Here is a 16,404-nt window from a genome sequence, read left to right on the forward strand (position 1 = left end):
TATAAAGCCTTATATCCACCCAAAGCCTAGCTTCTTAAGGCCCAAGTTAGGGCCGACCAAGCCTTGCTTGGAGACCAAGTAAGGGGTCGGCCAAGCTAAGCTTAGAGCCCAAGCTAGGGCCGGCCAATCCTTGCTTGGTGCCCAAGCAAGTGGCCGGTCACATCATGAAGAGAAGGAAGTTTTATTTTGTAAAATATTTCCTTTTATAGAAATCTATAAAAAGGATGTAAAAGGATGGTTTTAATATAAAACTTTCCTTTTTTAGATCGGTCATAAAAGGAAATAAAAGGGAATTTTTATTTTGTTAAAAATTTTCCTTTTATGTTTGTTTTTAAAGAGAGTTTTAAATTTTAAAATCTTTCATTTTATAAATTTCTACAAAGGAATAAAAGAGAGATTTGAAATCTTTCCTTATTTGTAGTTATTTATAATGTGAAAGAAATATTTTAATTTTTGATAAAACTTTTCTTTTGTAACCATGTTTTATTTTAAATCTTATTTTTATAAATATCCATAAAAGGATTTAAAAGAGAGAGATTTTAATTCATAAAACATTTCTTTTATAACTATCCACAAAGGGATTTTAAAAGAGAGATTTTAATTTTGTTTAAAAGCTTTCTTTGCTTGGAGAATAAGCATATGGCCGACCATGTCATAGGAGAGAAAGGAAGTTTTATTTTTGTTACAAAACTTTCCTTTTTTTGCAATCACCAAGGAATATAAAAAAGAAGGAAGGGGTGCCTCACCTAATGACACGTCTTCTATTCCTCTCTATTCTTCCTTGGTGGCCGACCCTTGCTCTTTCTCTCTTCTCCTTTGTTTTCCCTCTTGGTGGCCAGCGACATCTTGGTGTGGAGATCTCTTGGTGGCCGGTTGCTTGAAGGAGAAGAAGAAGAGAAGGAAACTCTCTTGTCTAGCATCCCTTGGAGGAAAGTTGGTAGCCGGATCTTGGAAGCTTTGAAAGAAGCTTGGGTGGACTACCTCTTGGAAGATCATCACCCACACGACGTTCAAGAGAAGGAGAGGAATACAATAGAAGATCAAGAGGTCTATAAGCTACGAAAGGTATAACTAGTTATTAGTTTCCACATCATGACTAGTTCATCCTTTTGTATAGATCTTGTAAAACCAAACACAAGAGCTTAGGTTATCGATTTAAGTTATCGATTTTATTTTTCGATTTCATGTTTTGATAATGTGTTTCTATTGAGGTCTCTATAGTTATACATAGTTTACTGTAAGATGTTAAATATCCAATTTCTCTGGGAGGCTTTGTCTAGGAAGTGGTGGATGATCTCATACCCAAGAAGGCCTAGTGTCTCGTCATGTTTAACCTGGAAGTCGATCTTAGAAATAGATATTTGATAACTTTTGTAATATTGTTTAACTTAGGAAGATCACATCGGTTGAACTTGGAGTAAGAATGTTAAGTTTCGTTCTCAATCCAAGTTTAACTTCTAAAGGGAAATTTAGATTAATAATGTTAAGCATCGTTTGCAATCTAAATTTAACTTTAGTAGAGCACATGGGTAGCTAGGATAGTTCTATGCTTGTATAAATTTTTGTACAGGAGAACTAGGACGGTATTCCGAGTAGCAACCAACAGGGACAGTAGAAAAAATTAGGTCAGAGAAGGAGAACCACTCTGATACCATATAGAAATTAAGAGAAAGAAAAAACTAACCATATTGTTAGATCTTAAAATTGATATAGAGTATAAGATCTTATATAGTTAAGTCAAGAAACCCTAAACTCTATAAAAAATGGAAAAAATCCAAATTATCCTAAAAGCTATAAACAAATAAATATATAATCAAACAGAGATAGTAACTTTCTCTCTGAACTTTTTTATTTTCCTCAATTCAAAGTCTAAACGATAAGTTTCTTTATATTCATCTCCTTCAATTTATGTTTTAGGTAGTTTTTGAAGTCTTTTCAATTGGAAAATAACTTCTCAATTTTAGCTGCTATTTGGAATGCTTCACTCAGCACCATATCTTCCGAGTAAATCTCATGTAACATCATTTGAAACTCCTTGACTCAGTTGATCATTGTCTTGGAATTAACCATTTTGTAATTCAGGAATTGATAAATAATGAACTTCTTTACCTCTACATCCTCTGCTTTATACTTCTTGTCCAGAAACCTCCATAACTTAGCCGTATAATGAGTCGGTAAAATAGTTGAGGATGTAATTTTATTATAAAAATTTAGAATGATTTCATACTTCCACTACACTGATGATCTAGACATCAATAACATTCTCAGTATGCTTGAGAGGTTTCTCTTTTAAGAATTGATCCGGCGGTAAGAATGGGGGATCCACTTCCTGAAGGGTCTCAGCTTGAGGACAGATGGAGGGCTGACTAAGCGGTTAATGGCCGCGCCGAGCAGCTGAGTAGGTCCGAGCGGAACCAAAGATAACCCAGTCATGGACCGGGGTTTCCGACGCCAAGGCAGGAGAACCGAATGGCCGATCGGGGCGTCTGCCCGGCTGGGACCGAAGGTCCGAGTGGGTGGTCCGTTCGGCCAGGCTAAGGGAGAGGGTATGAAGGTTAGCCGAGCGGCCTATTCGTTCGGCTCAGGATATGGGGTGTCAGCAAGGGTATGTTTGATGATTACGCCGTACACAAGAGTGTACGATGGAGGATCTCGCCGTCACATCATGGAGAGGTTGATACAGTGGCGGTATGGCCTTATGGGCGTCTTTATGACAGACCCATACCTGGACATGATCCTTCTGACAGACCCTTACCTGGGCATGGTCGAAAGCAGGTGATTGCTTTGATTGGCGCGCCCAGGCTCCTTCGAGAGGTCTATATAAGGTCTACATTTCTTCACCGGAGGTACGCAAGTCTTCATCCGGAGGCCACCTTTTTGTTATTCCTCGCCTGACTTGAGCGTCGGAGGGCCGTCGCTGGGACACCCCTCCCGGCTCGGTTTTGCTGCAGGTTCGCCGGAGCACTCGAGGATCCAGCAGGGAGCGCCACGTGCCCAGTGTCCGTTGACTCCTGGTTCGGACAGGATCAAATTGGCGCCGTCTGTGGGAAAGCACCTGCATCCGAACAAGAACGATGGACGAGGCTGGACGATAACACACGGTGGCGCTTTCAACAGAAGAACTCGACGCTCTGGTCGAGATGAGGGCCGCCAAACTTGTGGAGCAAAAACAGAAAGCAGCAGCCGAGCGGCCTGAGCAACAAGCAACATCTGCGTCAGGTGGCCGAGCGGAAGCACCTCCAGCCACCGTCGCATTCCATCGAGCTTTGTTTCGCACCCCTGAAGTCGTACCAGCTCGAAGAGATAGGGGATCTTCTTCAGACGAGATGCCTAGGCGAGATGACAGAAAGGGGAAAACCCCCCGAGCGGATGCATCCCCCGAGCGGATCAATCGCCAATTCTCGGAGGCTATTCTACGAGACCCTCTGCCCAAGCACTACGTGCCTCCGACGATCGGTGAGTATAATGGAACAACAGACCCAGATGATCATCTAGGTAAGTTTGATAACACGGCTACACTCCATCAATACACAGATGGAGTAAAGTGCCGAGTCTTCCTTACCACTCTCTCGGGATCGGCTCAACGGTGGTTTCGGAGGCTGCCGGACGGATCCATCACAAGTTTCAAAGACTTCCGAACGGCCTTCCTCCACCACTTCGCCAGCAGTCGGCGTTATCAGAAGACAAGTGTCAGCTTGTTCGCCATCAAGCAGGAGCCGAGAGAATCACTTCGAACTTACATCCAGCGGTTCAATAAGGTGGCAATGGATATTCCAACGGCCACATCAGAGACCATGATGAATGCCTTTACACAAGGCCTAGTGGATGGGGACTTCTTCCGGTCGCTCATCCGAAAGCCGCCCCGAGATTATGATCACATGCTACACCGAGCCAATGAATACATCAACGTAGAAGAAGCGCAAGCCGCCCGGAAAAAGGAAACTCCAACCGAGAGGACGCCTATTCAGGCCGAACGGAGACAGCAGGCCGCTCATCAGCCGCCTAGAGGACCAAGGGCCGAAGCAATCCGCTCCCCTCGTGTGAGGACCCAAGTTCAAGAAGTAGCTGCCGCTCGGATCAAGCCAAAAAAGAAATGGACCCCTATGTTCTGCTCCTTCCACCAGACGGATACGCACAACACGAGGGATTGTCGAAGTCTTCCCTTCGTGGCTAATCCCGTGCCCAGGAAGGCTGAACGACGGTCTCCTTCCGTCGACCGAAGACAAAGGACCCATGAAGCCGACCGGATTCACACCGAGAGGCGACATCAGCAGACGCCCGATCGGCACCGATCTCCAAGACAGGAGAATCGCCGAGCGTCCAGAGAGCGGTCCCGGCCGTCCGCTCGGGAAGAGGAAAATAGGAGCAACACTTCCCGAGGCGAGATCAACGTTATTGCTGGTGGGCCGACCGGAGGAGACTCCAACCGAGCCAGAAAGGCGGGCGTCCGGCAGCTCCAGATCCACGCGGTCGGTTGCAGCCAGGAGCGGGCAAGTGGACCGGAAATCACCTTCGGACCCGGGGACTTAGAAGGAGTTGAAGTGCCCCACGACGATGCTCTACTCATTAAAGCGGTAATAGCAAATTACACTATCCACCGCATATTCGTTGACACAGGGAGCTCGGTCAGCATCATATTCAAGAAGGCGTTCGATCAGCTGCAAATTAATTGAGCCGAGCTGCTACCCATGACAACCCCGCTCTATGGGTTTACGGGCAACGAAGTTCAGCCGGTCGGACAGATCCGGCTGGCTACCTCGCTGGGAGAGGAGCCGCTCAGGAGGACAAGGACAACAAACTTCGTGGTGGTTGACTCTCCCTCGTCCTACAACGTCATTTTGGGACGACCGGCGCTCAGCGAATTCCGAGCGATCGTCTCAACCTTCTATCAGAAGATCAAGTTCCCCGTGGAAGACAAAGTGGGAGAAGTACGAGGAAACCAGCTAGCAGCTCGGCGATGTTACATCGAAATAGTCAGAGCAGAAGCTAATTCCGCTCGGAAGGCGCCCCGAATCGAGGTACACGCCATAACTGAGAAACCTCCTGCTTTAATTTATGAGGAAAAGGATGAGGTTCAGATCCATCCGACCCGATCGGAGGCCACCACCTTTATTGCATCCGATCTGGAGGAGAAGCAGAAAGAGGGTCTGATCCAATGCCTCCGACGGAATCATGATGTATTCGTCTGGTCGACACATGAGTTGCCCGGAATTTCGCCGAGCATAGCGCGGCACGAGTTACATGTCCGACCGGACGCTCGGCCGGTAAAGCAGAGAAAAAGAGATTTCAGTGCCGAGCAGAACTCCATCATCCGGGCGGAAGTCGAGAAGCTTTTGGAGGCCGGCCATATACGCGAGGTACAGTTCCCGAGCTGGTTGGCTAACGTAGTATTAGTCTCCAAGCCGGGCGGCAAGTGGAGAGTCTGCATCGACTTTCGGGACTTAAACAAAGCATGCCCCAAAGATTTTTATCCCCTGCCCCGGATAGATCAGCTGGTGGACTCTACGGCCGGCTGCGAATTAATTTGCATGCTTGACGCCTACCAAGGATATCATCAAGTGCCGCTCGCCCGGGAAGATCAAGAAAAAGTAAGCTTCGTAACGGCTGACGGCACATACTGCTATAATGTGATGCCATTCGAATTGAAGAACGCCGGGGCCACCTATCAGCGCTTGATGAACAAAGTGTTCAGGGAGCAGATCGGGCGGAATCTGGAAGTCTATGTGGACGACATTCTTATCAAATCCGTCCGAGCGGCCGATCTCTTCAAGGACATCGAAGAAACCTTCCGAACGCTACGCAAATACGGAGTCAAACTAAATCCCCAGAAGTGCCTGTTCGGAGCAAAAGGTGGGCGCTTCTTGGGGTATATAGTGACCGAGAGGGGAATCGAAGCAAATCCCAGCAAGGTGAAAGCTCTACAAGACATGACGCCTCCAAGAAATACAAGGGAAGTACAGCGGCTGACCGGTCGGATAACCGCATTGTCCAGATTCATCTCCAAAACTGCCGACCGGAGCCTCCCTTTCTTCAAAATTTTGCGCAAGGCTACTAAATTTCACTGGGACGAGGAGTGCGACCGGGCGTTCGAAAAATTGAAGACGTATCTTAATTCCCTGCCTATACTAGCCAAGCCGGTCGGGGGTGAGTCACTTTATGTTTACCTGTCTTCAACCGAGAATGCTGTAGGCTCGGCGCTTGTAAGGTCCAGCGGCGAGGAGCAGCCGGTGTATTTTCCGAGCCATATTTTAAAAGATGCTGAATCTCGTTACACCGGGCTCGAGAAGTTGGCCTTTGCTTTGGTTCTAGCCGCTCGGCGCCTTCGACCATATTTCTTGGCTCACACTATCATTGTCCGGATGAACAGTCCACTAGGAAGAGTACTGTTGAATCCAGAAGCGTCCGGACGGCTCATCAAGTGGACGGCAGAACTCAGTGAGTTTGACATCCAATATCAGCCCCGCTCGGCGATTAAAGCGCAATCCTTGGCTGATTTTGTGACCGAAGTGCAAAGGCCAGAGCCGGAAGCTATGTGGAGAATATATGTGGATGGGTCCTCCGCTCGGCTCGGAAGTGAGATTGGAATATTGCTGATCTCACCTGAAGAAGAGAAGGTGCACCTATCCGTCCGGCTGGATTACAAAGCTACCAACAACGAAGCAGAGTATGAGGCCCTCATAGCCGGATTACAGGTAGCCCGGCATGTGGGAGCCGGTCGGGTGACACTTTATTCGGATTCACAGTTGGCCGCTCCTGGCACCTTTGAAATCAACAGCGTTCGGCTTAAACTCTACGCTGAGGCCTTTGAAAAACTCAAAACTACTTTCCGAGAGGTTCTTATACAGAAGATCCCCCGAACGGAGAACCAGGCAGCAGACTAGTTAGCCAAACTCGCGAGTTCAATAACGCCAGTTGCCATTCAACAACCAATAGAAAAAGTACTGCTGGTGGCGCACGTCGATCGGATGCAAGGCCTCACGTTTCCAAGTGACTGGAGGGCACCTATTATAGAATTTCTCCGTTCGGGCACCGCACCCTCCGATGAGTATGCAGCCCGGCTCCTCAGAAGAAGAGCCGGTCGGTTTACACTCATCGGAGATCAGCTTTACAAGAAAGCTTTCTCGCGCCCGTTGCTGAAATGTGTAAGCTCGGAGGACTCAGCTTACATCCTCCAGGAAGTACATCAAGGATCATGCGGTGGTCATCCGGGCGGGCGCTCGTTGGCCAAGAAGATCCTCTTGGCCGGATACTTTTGGCCAACCTTACAAATAGATGCCGCTCGGACAGTATCTACCTGCCTTTCATGCCAGAAGTATCACAACTTCTCCCACCGACCGGCCGAAGAAATGAAGGCGTCAAGCGTTTCATGCCCGTTCGACCAATGGGGAATGGATATTGTCGGTCCATTTCCGATGGCGGCCGGGCAGAGGAAATTCTTACTAGTGGCGGTAGACTATTTCTCCAAGTGGGTGGAGGCCGAACCGCTAGCAAAGATCACTGAACAAATGGTTAAAAAATTCATCTGGCAACACATCATTTGTCGGTTCGGCATCCCTCGCCGACTAGTGTCCGACAACGGGCGGCAGTTCACAGGGAAGATGTTAGAGGATTGGTGCAAGAGCTATGGGATTGAGCAACACTTCACGTCCGTGGCTTATCCTCAGAGCAACGGTCAAGCCGAAGTGACCAATCGTGAAATCCTTCGCATTCTACGCACTTGGCTCGACCATCTCGGAGGAAGCTGGCCAGAAGAGGTACCGGGCGTCTTGTGGGCCATCCGAAAGGCTCCAAAGGAAGGAACGGGCGTTACGCCTTTCCATTTGGTGTACGGCGGCGAGGCAGTCATTCCGGTAGAAGTCGGCGTTGAGTCCGTCCGGGTCCAATTGTATGATGAAGGCAACGCCGATCGGAAGAATGTGGAGCTGGATTTGATTGACGAGGAGCGGGCCAAGGCATCCGTTCGGCTGATGGCGTACCGTCAGTGGATGAAGCAAAACTACAACCGGCGTGTCATTCCCAGATCATTCCAGGCTGGCGATCTTGTCTGGAAGAAAGTCAAGCCGGTCGGCGACGTCGGCAAGCTTGAAGCTTCGTGGGCAGGTCCCTTCAAAATCATCGAGAAGCTCCGCTCGGGTGCGTATTATTTGGAGGATGAGGAAGGTCGGCAGCTAGATAGGCCGTGGAGCGCGAACCACCTCCAGCCTTACCGGGCAGGGTGAAAGGTGTGCCTATGTAAATCATCTTGTGTACTTTTTTCGACTGAATACTTGAAATGCAGAAACGAAAAATCAAAAGAACAAATAAGGCACCGCCAACAAAAGAACGAAGGCCCCGAGTCGCTCAGCCGGAAGTAAATGGGTCGAGCCAAGCGCTCGAAAATTGAAGGCCCCGTACCATTCGGACGGAGGTATATTATCCTAGCCAAAATGCTCGACGAAGCAGACCCTGAGTCGTTCGGCCAGGAGTACGTTCTCCAAGCTAGGGAGCAAAAAGATGAAAACACATGGAGCATTCTCCGCTGAACGGCGTATGCATTTAGATTCGTAAGCAAATGACCCGTGCCGGTCGGATGGGCATGAAATTTGTTCGAGCACGGGATAAGTTATGAAGGCCAAGGTCGCTTGACCTGGTAAGGAGTTAGCCTTGAAGGCCGTCTAGCCCAGACGTTAAACCGTAGAGCCGCGCCGATCGGCTATAAACATCCGCGCCGACGAGCACCGTCGTTAAAAATCGAGAGCCGCGTCGATCGGCTATAAACATTCGCGCCGACGAGCACCGTCGTTAAAAATCGAGAGCCGCGCCGATCGGCTATAAACATCCGCGCCGACGAGCACCGTCGTTAAAAATCGAGAGCCGAGCCGGCGTCTATAAACGTCCGAGCGGAAGGCCGACGAGCACCGTCGTTAAAAATCGAGAGCCGCGCCGATCGGCTATAAACATCCGCGCCGACGAGCACCGTCGTTAAAAATCGAGAGACGAGCCGGCGTCTATAAACGTCCGAGCGGAAGGCCGACGAGCACCGTCGTTAAAAATCGAGAGCCGCGCCGATCGGCTATAAACATCCGCGCCGACGAGCACCGTCGTTAAAAATCGAGAGCCGCGCCGATCGGCTATAAACATCCGCGCCGACGAGCACCGTCGTTAAAAATCGAGAGACGAGCCGGCGTCTATAAACGTCCGAGCGGAAGGCCGACGAGCCCCGTCGTTAAATATCGAGAGCCGCGCCGATCGGCTATAAACATCCGCGCCGACGAGCACCGTCGTTAAAAATCGAGAGACGAGCCAGCGTCTATAAATGTCCGAGCGGAAGGCCGACGAGCATCGTCGTTAAAAATCGAGAGCCGCGCCGATCGGCTATAAACATCCGCGCCGACGAGCACCGTCGTTAAAAATCGAGAGACGAGCCGGCGTCTATAAATGTCCGAGCGGAAGGCCGACGAGCCCCGTCGTTAAAGATCGAGAGCCGCGCCGATCGGCTATAAACATCCGCGCCGACGAGCACCGTCGTTAAAAATCGAGAGACGAGCCGGCGTCTATAAACGTCCGAGCGGAAGGCCGACGAGCACCGTCGTTAAAAATCGAGAGCCGCGCCGATCCGAACTCGCGACTGTGAACCTGGACGGAACTAAGGACGCCAAACAACGAGCGTTCGCAAGTACTAAATTAATTAGGTCCGATCGGCCATCGGTTTGCCAATACTTCGCATTCACTGGATGCAAACAATGTAGCCAAGCGTTAAACGATTTCGAGGAAAACGAGTCTACCGATTAACCTGATCAGTCGTTTAGTAGGAAACATGGGGAGCCCAACTGATTCTACGAATAAGCAGTAACACACTAAAAGGAGACAATGAAGGGCAAACAAATACAAGCAAAGGAACATAAGGAGGCCGAACGGCACGTACAAAAAATGTTGCATTCGCCGAGCGGATGAAATACAGAAAGCACTTGAAAGAACTCGCCTCACTCCGGGTCTTCAAAATTAAAGAAGGCGTCCGGGATATCATCAATCATGGCCACCAGGTCGGAGGCGGGAATATGCATTCCCTCGGGAAGGTGGCCACCCTTCTTCAAATACGCCATGGTGACCTTGACCGCCTCGGCGAAAGTTGAGGAAACGTTGCCGCCGAATATTGCGCCGAACCGTTCCGAGCGGAGTTATTCTTGGCGCGCTGCTGCCAGGCGACTCGGCTCTCCCTCCTTATATTGTCTGAACGCCGCCCGGGATGCAATCAGTGAATCTTGAAGTACTTTCTGGTCCACCTCCGATTTGGTGCGTTCAGCGGAGCGCCCATCCCGTTCGGCAGCTAATTGGGCTTCCAGATTCTTAGACTGCTGATCTAGGGCTCGGACTTCGACTTTCATCTTGTCCAGATCAGCAATCGCCCGCTTCTTCCGACTGCTGGCGCGCTTCACGTCTGCGTCGCGTGTCTTCACCAGGCCTTCAAGTCGAGCCACCTCTGTAGCTAGGTCGGCGGCCTTCTTCTGTTCGGCCTCGAGGGCTTGTTTCTCCCGCTCGGCCGTGGGACCCCCCGACACTTGAAGTTTTTCCAGGAGCTCCTCCAACTCGGCTAGCCGATGGCTAGTGGCGATTTGCTCAGCCCAGCGCTGTAAAGGAAATAATAAAATCAGGAACCAAACAGTAGCATGGCACAGGAAGAAAAATGAATTTACCTGAGTGGCCTGCTGCATGTTGTTGTCGCCGAGTTGCTTGGGCGTCATGAGGGCCACTTGAATCTGCGCGTCCTCAAAAAGCTTGGCGAGCGGACCCGTCAAGATTATTTCGTGAACGGGGCTCGATGGCCGATCGGCGGACAGTAAATATTCCTCCGATGGGAATCGGAGGGTAGTCTTGATGGTCGGGTGGCCGGCCGGCACTTCTTCAGCTGTAGCCGCCTGGCCCGAGGACTCTCCTATGGTGAAAGTTTCGCCCAACCGTCGCAGGCGACGACGAGTCCGGGTAGGAGAGCCGGAGGGCTGTGCGGTGGGCGAAGCCACAGGGGTCCCGATCTGTGATGGCGTGCGAGCAGGCGAAGTTAAGCCGATCGGCGCCTGTGGTTCCCCCTCTTGGGTCGGCGGAAGGCTGGAGTCTCTTCGACGTTTTCGCCGAACCTCCAATGGTGGATCCCCGACCTGGGGGACGCCCAGCTCGGCGGGGGCTGAGGAAACAGGATCCGCCTCAACCTCCGTTGAAGCGGATGGGACAGCTTCTGTTTCAGGGGCGGACTACGCCCCCCCCTCTCCTGCATCTGCCGGGCAGCTGGGGATGAGACCCCGCTCGGCTAGCTCTTTTTTGGTGGCCGCTTCAATTTCCACGGACTTTAATTTCAAATGAGCGGTAGCCTTGGAGCGCCACATGACTTCAGCTGCAGTAAAAGAAATTAAAATCAATTAGACAAAAAAGACTAAGAGAGTAAAGAATCCTTACTCATGCAGAAGGGGAGATTTGCCCGAACGGGAGACAATCCGAAAATATACAACACCCCCTTGAGCAGCAACTGGTCGATCTTGTATCGCTGACCGGACAACCAGTTCGCCGCATGAAGATAGGCTGGATTGCTTCTGAACTTGCCGAGCTCCGGCTGAGTCGGCACAGCGGTCTGCCATTTGGTTCGGAATGCGGGCCGCTCGGGAAGTCGGATATAGAAGAAAAACTCCTTCCAGTGTTTGTTGGAGGTCGGCATATTATCAAAAAATTTAAAGCCTATTCTACTTTGGAAAATAAAAGTGCCCGGCTCGGATTGTTTGGGGTAGAAGAAGAAGTGGAATATTTTGGGGTCAAGAGGGATACTGTGCAGCTTGAAGAGGACGACCACCCCGCTCAGCAGCCTAAAGGAATTTGGCACAAGTTGGCCGAGCGGGATGCGAAAATAGTTACAAACCTCTAAAATAAAGGGATGGGTAGGAAATCTAAGGCCGCCCTGAAATTGGTCTAGAAAAAAACAAATGGTGCTGATCGGGGGGTCATGAGGCCGGTCAGTCGGGTCGGCTACAACTATTTCATAGTTATCGGGAATCCCATACGTCCGAACAAGGCGCCGAGCACCCTCCTCATCAAATCGACTCTCCATGGTCGGGTACCAAGGGCCATGAACACCAACAACGGGTTCGGAGGAGCTTGCCATCTCGAAGAAGCAAAAAGATAGCAAGAATTCGAAGGAAGGGGAGCAAAGGAGGCAAAACAAGTTGGGAAGACCTTGTAAACGAAGGGAGAAGACTCACTGAGAAGGAAACGGACGGAAAGGATCACCGGTGAGATGGTAGCCGCCGAAAAACAAGAACTGGATCGTCGGAGGTCACGGCAGAGGAAGAGGCAGAAGGCAACGCGCAAGCGAATAGGCGGCGAAGGAAGGAGACGGAGGCTTTATACGGCTGAGGTCGGTCGGCCTCCGCCGTCGGATGCAGGTCACGGGAGACGAGGTCATCATCTGACCGTCCATTTCAAAGCAATCGGCGTCCCATCGTACGGATCATCATCGCCATGCAAGAGGAGCCACGTGGCGCTCTGTCACCAGGCGCAATTAAGGCGCCCATACCGCGCCTGCTTCGGCTTAATGAAGAGGATTTGCGTAATTTTCGAGAAGATTTAGACAAGCAAGCATCCACGTTGAGCGACAAGACAACCAAAACGAAGAGCCGAGCGGCTAAGTTTGGCATAAGGGCCGAACGACTCAAGGGATATTATAAGCAATGGTAAGGCGGCGACCGCCCGCTCGGACACATAGTCCAGTCAGTCGGACTCACTGCCTCCTTCGACTAGACTTGAAGGGGAGGCAATTGATCCGGCGGTAAGAATAGGGGATCCACTTCCTGAAGGGTCTCAGCTTGAGGACAGATGGAGGGCTGACTAAGCGGTTAATGGTCGCGCCGAGCAGCTGAGTAGGTCCGAGCGAAACCAAAGATAACCCAGTCATGGACCGGGGTTTCCGATGCCAAGGCAGGAGAACCGAATGGCCGATCGGGGCGTCTGCCCGGCTGGGACCGAAGGTCCGAGTGGATGGTCCGTTCGGCCAGGCTAAGGGCGAGGGTATGAAGGTTAGCCGAGCAGTCTATTCGTTCGGCTCAGGATATGGGGTGTCAGCAAGGGTATGTTTGATGATTACGCCGTACACAAGAGTGTACGATGGAGGATCTCGCCGTCACATCATGGAGAGGTTGATACAGTGGCGGTATGGCCTTATGGGCGTCTTTCTGACAGACCCATACCTGGACATGATCCTTCTAACAGACCCTTACTTGGGCATGGTCGAAAGCAGGTGATTGCTTTGATTGGCGCGCCCAGGCTCCTTCGAGAGGTCTATATAAGGTCTCCATTTCTTCACCGGAGGTACGCAAGTCTTCATCTGGAGGTCACCTTTTTGTTATTCCTCGCCTGACTTGAGCGTCGGAGGGCCGTCGCCTGGACACCCCTCCCGGCTCGGTTTTGCTGCAGGTTCGCCGGAGCACTCGAGGATCCAGCAGGGAGCGCCACGTGCCCAGTGTCCGTTGACTCCTGGTTCGAACAGGATCAAGAACCAAGCTAAACTGCTAGGTTTAGCGTCATTAAGTAGAATATTTTCAGCTGTCACTACTTAAAGTTTATCTTGATGAATTTCTCTATCTTTTCTCTATAATTAATTAGAATATCTTCAATCGGGATTAAGGGGACTTTCATAAGTTGAGTAAGTTGTATCTTAATTATTTTCGTGGTCATCGTAATAGAATCGATTCCGTTTTAAAATTATTAGATAATTTTTTTATCGGAGATAGAGAGAAATTTACCAAATTGAAATTACAAATTTTCTGTACGGAGTTGGTAATCTCAAATTGACAACGGAAGCTCTGCTGTTTTATTGGCGATGCCAAGAGGGGGTATATGTCGATCGGGAAGCAATGTGTCTACAGATGCGTGCGTATGTGTCAGCGGTTCTTGATCCACCGCCACCGCAACAACAACACGTCGTCCCCGCCGCTCAAGTTAGACGCGATCACATTCGCACGCCGAGTCCGAGTCAAACCCAAGAGAGAGGGAGTCAAAGGGCGAGCGATGAGTCACGCGTTAATGGCCACTATAAATTAGCTTTGGAAGCCTCGAGATTGCAGCAAGTAAGTTTTAGTAGAGGAAGAAGAGGCCGTCGATAGCAGAGCAGTACGGAGATGGCGAAAGAAGCGACGTCGTTGTCCCTCGCCGGCCTCATCTTGGTGGCCGCCAACCTCCTGCTCGCCGTCTCGGCAGCAACGACTCACACCGTCGGCGGCAACTCCGGGTGGACCATTCCTTTCGGAGCCAATAACTACACCGCTTGGGCTTCCATCCAGACCTTCGCCGTCGGCGATACCTTAGGTAACTACGAACACGTCAGTGTGTGATCATCTGCTGGATCGATCGTAATAATTTACTAACAATTTAATTTGTTCTTGATTCAGTTTTTAATTTTGTGAACGGGACACACGACGTGATCCAAGTGCCGTGGGCGAGCTTCAACTCCTGCTCCACGGCCAATCAGATCGGCTCGACCTTTAACACCAGCCCCGCCAGGTTGCCCATCACCACCGCCGGGATGCACTACTACATCTGCCGGTTCCCCGGCCACTGCGACGCTGGCCAGAGGCTGGCAATCACCGTCCCCGCTTCCTCCACCTCTGCCTCCCCTCCCACCGCCGCCTCTACGGCTCCTACCGCTCCGGCACCCGGTGGCAGCAGCAGCACTGTGCCATCGGGTCCCAGTCCTGGTGGTCAAGTGCCCGGTTCGGGCGCGATTTCAGTTCCATCGATGGCGTTCGTCGCCCTGTCGTCCCTGTTGGCCTCCCAATTCTTGTTCTAAATATACATCTACGACGATACATATGATCGTAGATTTCGGATTTGTAGAAGTGTTGCTTTCAGATGGACGATTGGTTTTCTTCCTTGTTAGAGATGAGATACGTTGATGCTTGTTGGTACACACAATAATATATAATATAGTGGTCTAGTGGATGAATTCATTTCTCTGGTTGATTAGTTTCAAACATCTTATGATACTCCTTATTACAGATTTACATTTGACTAAAAATTTTGCCACTATAGTAATTCAACAGAGCAGCTGTTGATTTACAAAGCCAGTGGAGTGAAGTTATCATGTGTCAGATAATAATTGAACGTCTCTAAATTAGAATCCTAATTAGTAAGGGGTGTCTTTGTCCATCATTAGTATCTTGACCCTTCGTAGTTGTGTCCTAGGTGCAACCCTTGGTGTGGATATATGGCGAGTGGTTGCCTATGATCACAACTCCGTGTCGTGGTGGATAGAATATTTTACAGATGACTTATAAGTGACAGGACATTGTAAGCTGTAAAGTGGTCTTGCTGTTATGATCCACTGAGATTCAGGTTCTCATTATGCTGATTCGCCCCTCCTCCCAAATACCAACCTTAACTTGAATCTAAATATGAATCCGATTTAGAAGATGACAAGGAGATCATCTTCGAACTAGTCAACCTAGTTTAGAAATTACTGAAGCAAAGAAGAAGGACGACCCTGAAAGCAATGTTGTTCAAGTCATCAGAAAAGTCGAACGAAGAAAAACAAGCTCAAATAAGCTTATTGACACTATCAGTACAGGCTCAAGTAGTCGAGACCAAGTCCGAGCCTGAATCCAAGAGTCATGGATCAATATCCAGTTTAGAAGATTTATGGATCGATATCCAGTTCAGAAGATTTCGACATCAATGTAAGTGCTCTTTAGTTGAAAAATTATATAACTGATTTCTTATCAAACTTGTAAATTAGGTAAATTCAACGCCCCAGTTAAGTCACTCCAAAAGGAAGTAAAATACCTTAAGGAGGAGAGTAACCCAAGTTCTTTGACTGAACTAGTTCAAAGTGGAACTTCAACTCAAGTTCAACAATTTGAGGATGAAAATTCTACCTTGAAAACTCAAGTCAAAGAACTTAAGCATTCATTGGAACGATTCACTTTAGGTTCTAAAAATCTTGATACGATTCTCGGAACTCAAAGGGCTATATACAATTGATTCAGACTTGGTTTCAAGGCTAAGACTCGATTCAAATCATATCTATCTTTAGTAAATCGAAATGTTAGAAACCAAGGACAAGCATGAGTCCCTAAAACAAACATGATTAATAAAGTTGGACCAAACCAATATTAGATCCTCAAGAGTCAAATACATTACCTATCGTGGTTATGATCGAGGGGGAACCAGTAAAAAAAATTATTTTTGTTATTAAATAAACTTGCATGTTTGTTTGATTTACAACTTTCTTTACATGTTTATTTTTTTATGCTTAACTTAGAATGACTAGATAAGGATTTAGACTTGATTGAGACTCGCGCAACCTAGTACCAAGATGGAGCTAGATGATAGTATGTTAGGGAAGCTTAGTCTAGAGAGTAAAGTAGGGTAAGACATACCTGAGTTGGTCTA

General features: G+C 49.3%; 1 protein-coding gene across 1 annotated transcript; it reads left to right on the forward strand.

The window, feature by feature from the left end:
• Window positions 1–14,083: 14,083 nt before the first annotated feature.
• Window positions 14,084–14,969, forward strand: LOC122003900 (mavicyanin-like). Its single transcript, XM_042558877.1, has 2 exons — window positions 14,084–14,322; window positions 14,406–14,969. Exons 1-2 carry the CDS (start codon window positions 14,136–14,138, stop codon window positions 14,801–14,803), a joined length of 585 nt encoding a protein of 194 aa, XP_042414811.1. The 5' UTR covers window positions 14,084–14,135; the 3' UTR covers window positions 14,804–14,969.
• The last annotated feature ends 1,435 nt before the right edge of the window (window positions 14,970–16,404 follow it).

This window comes from Zingiber officinale, chromosome 7B, assembly GCF_018446385.1.
Source record: "Zingiber officinale cultivar Zhangliang chromosome 7B, Zo_v1.1, whole genome shotgun sequence".
Classification (NCBI taxonomy): Eukaryota; Viridiplantae; Streptophyta; class Magnoliopsida; order Zingiberales; family Zingiberaceae; genus Zingiber; species Zingiber officinale.

What these genes read in the sequence shown, in the direction of transcription:
- LOC122003900 (XM_042558877.1), top strand. Translation starts at nt 14,136, where the DNA reads ATGGCGAAAGAAGCGACGTCGTTGTCCCTCGCCGGCCTCATCTTGGTG. An exon ending in CGCCGTCGGCGATACCTTAG is followed by an intron (nt 14,323 to 14,405) that starts GTAACTACGAAC and finishes TTCTTGATTCAG; the next exon opens with TTTTTAATTTTGTGAACGGG.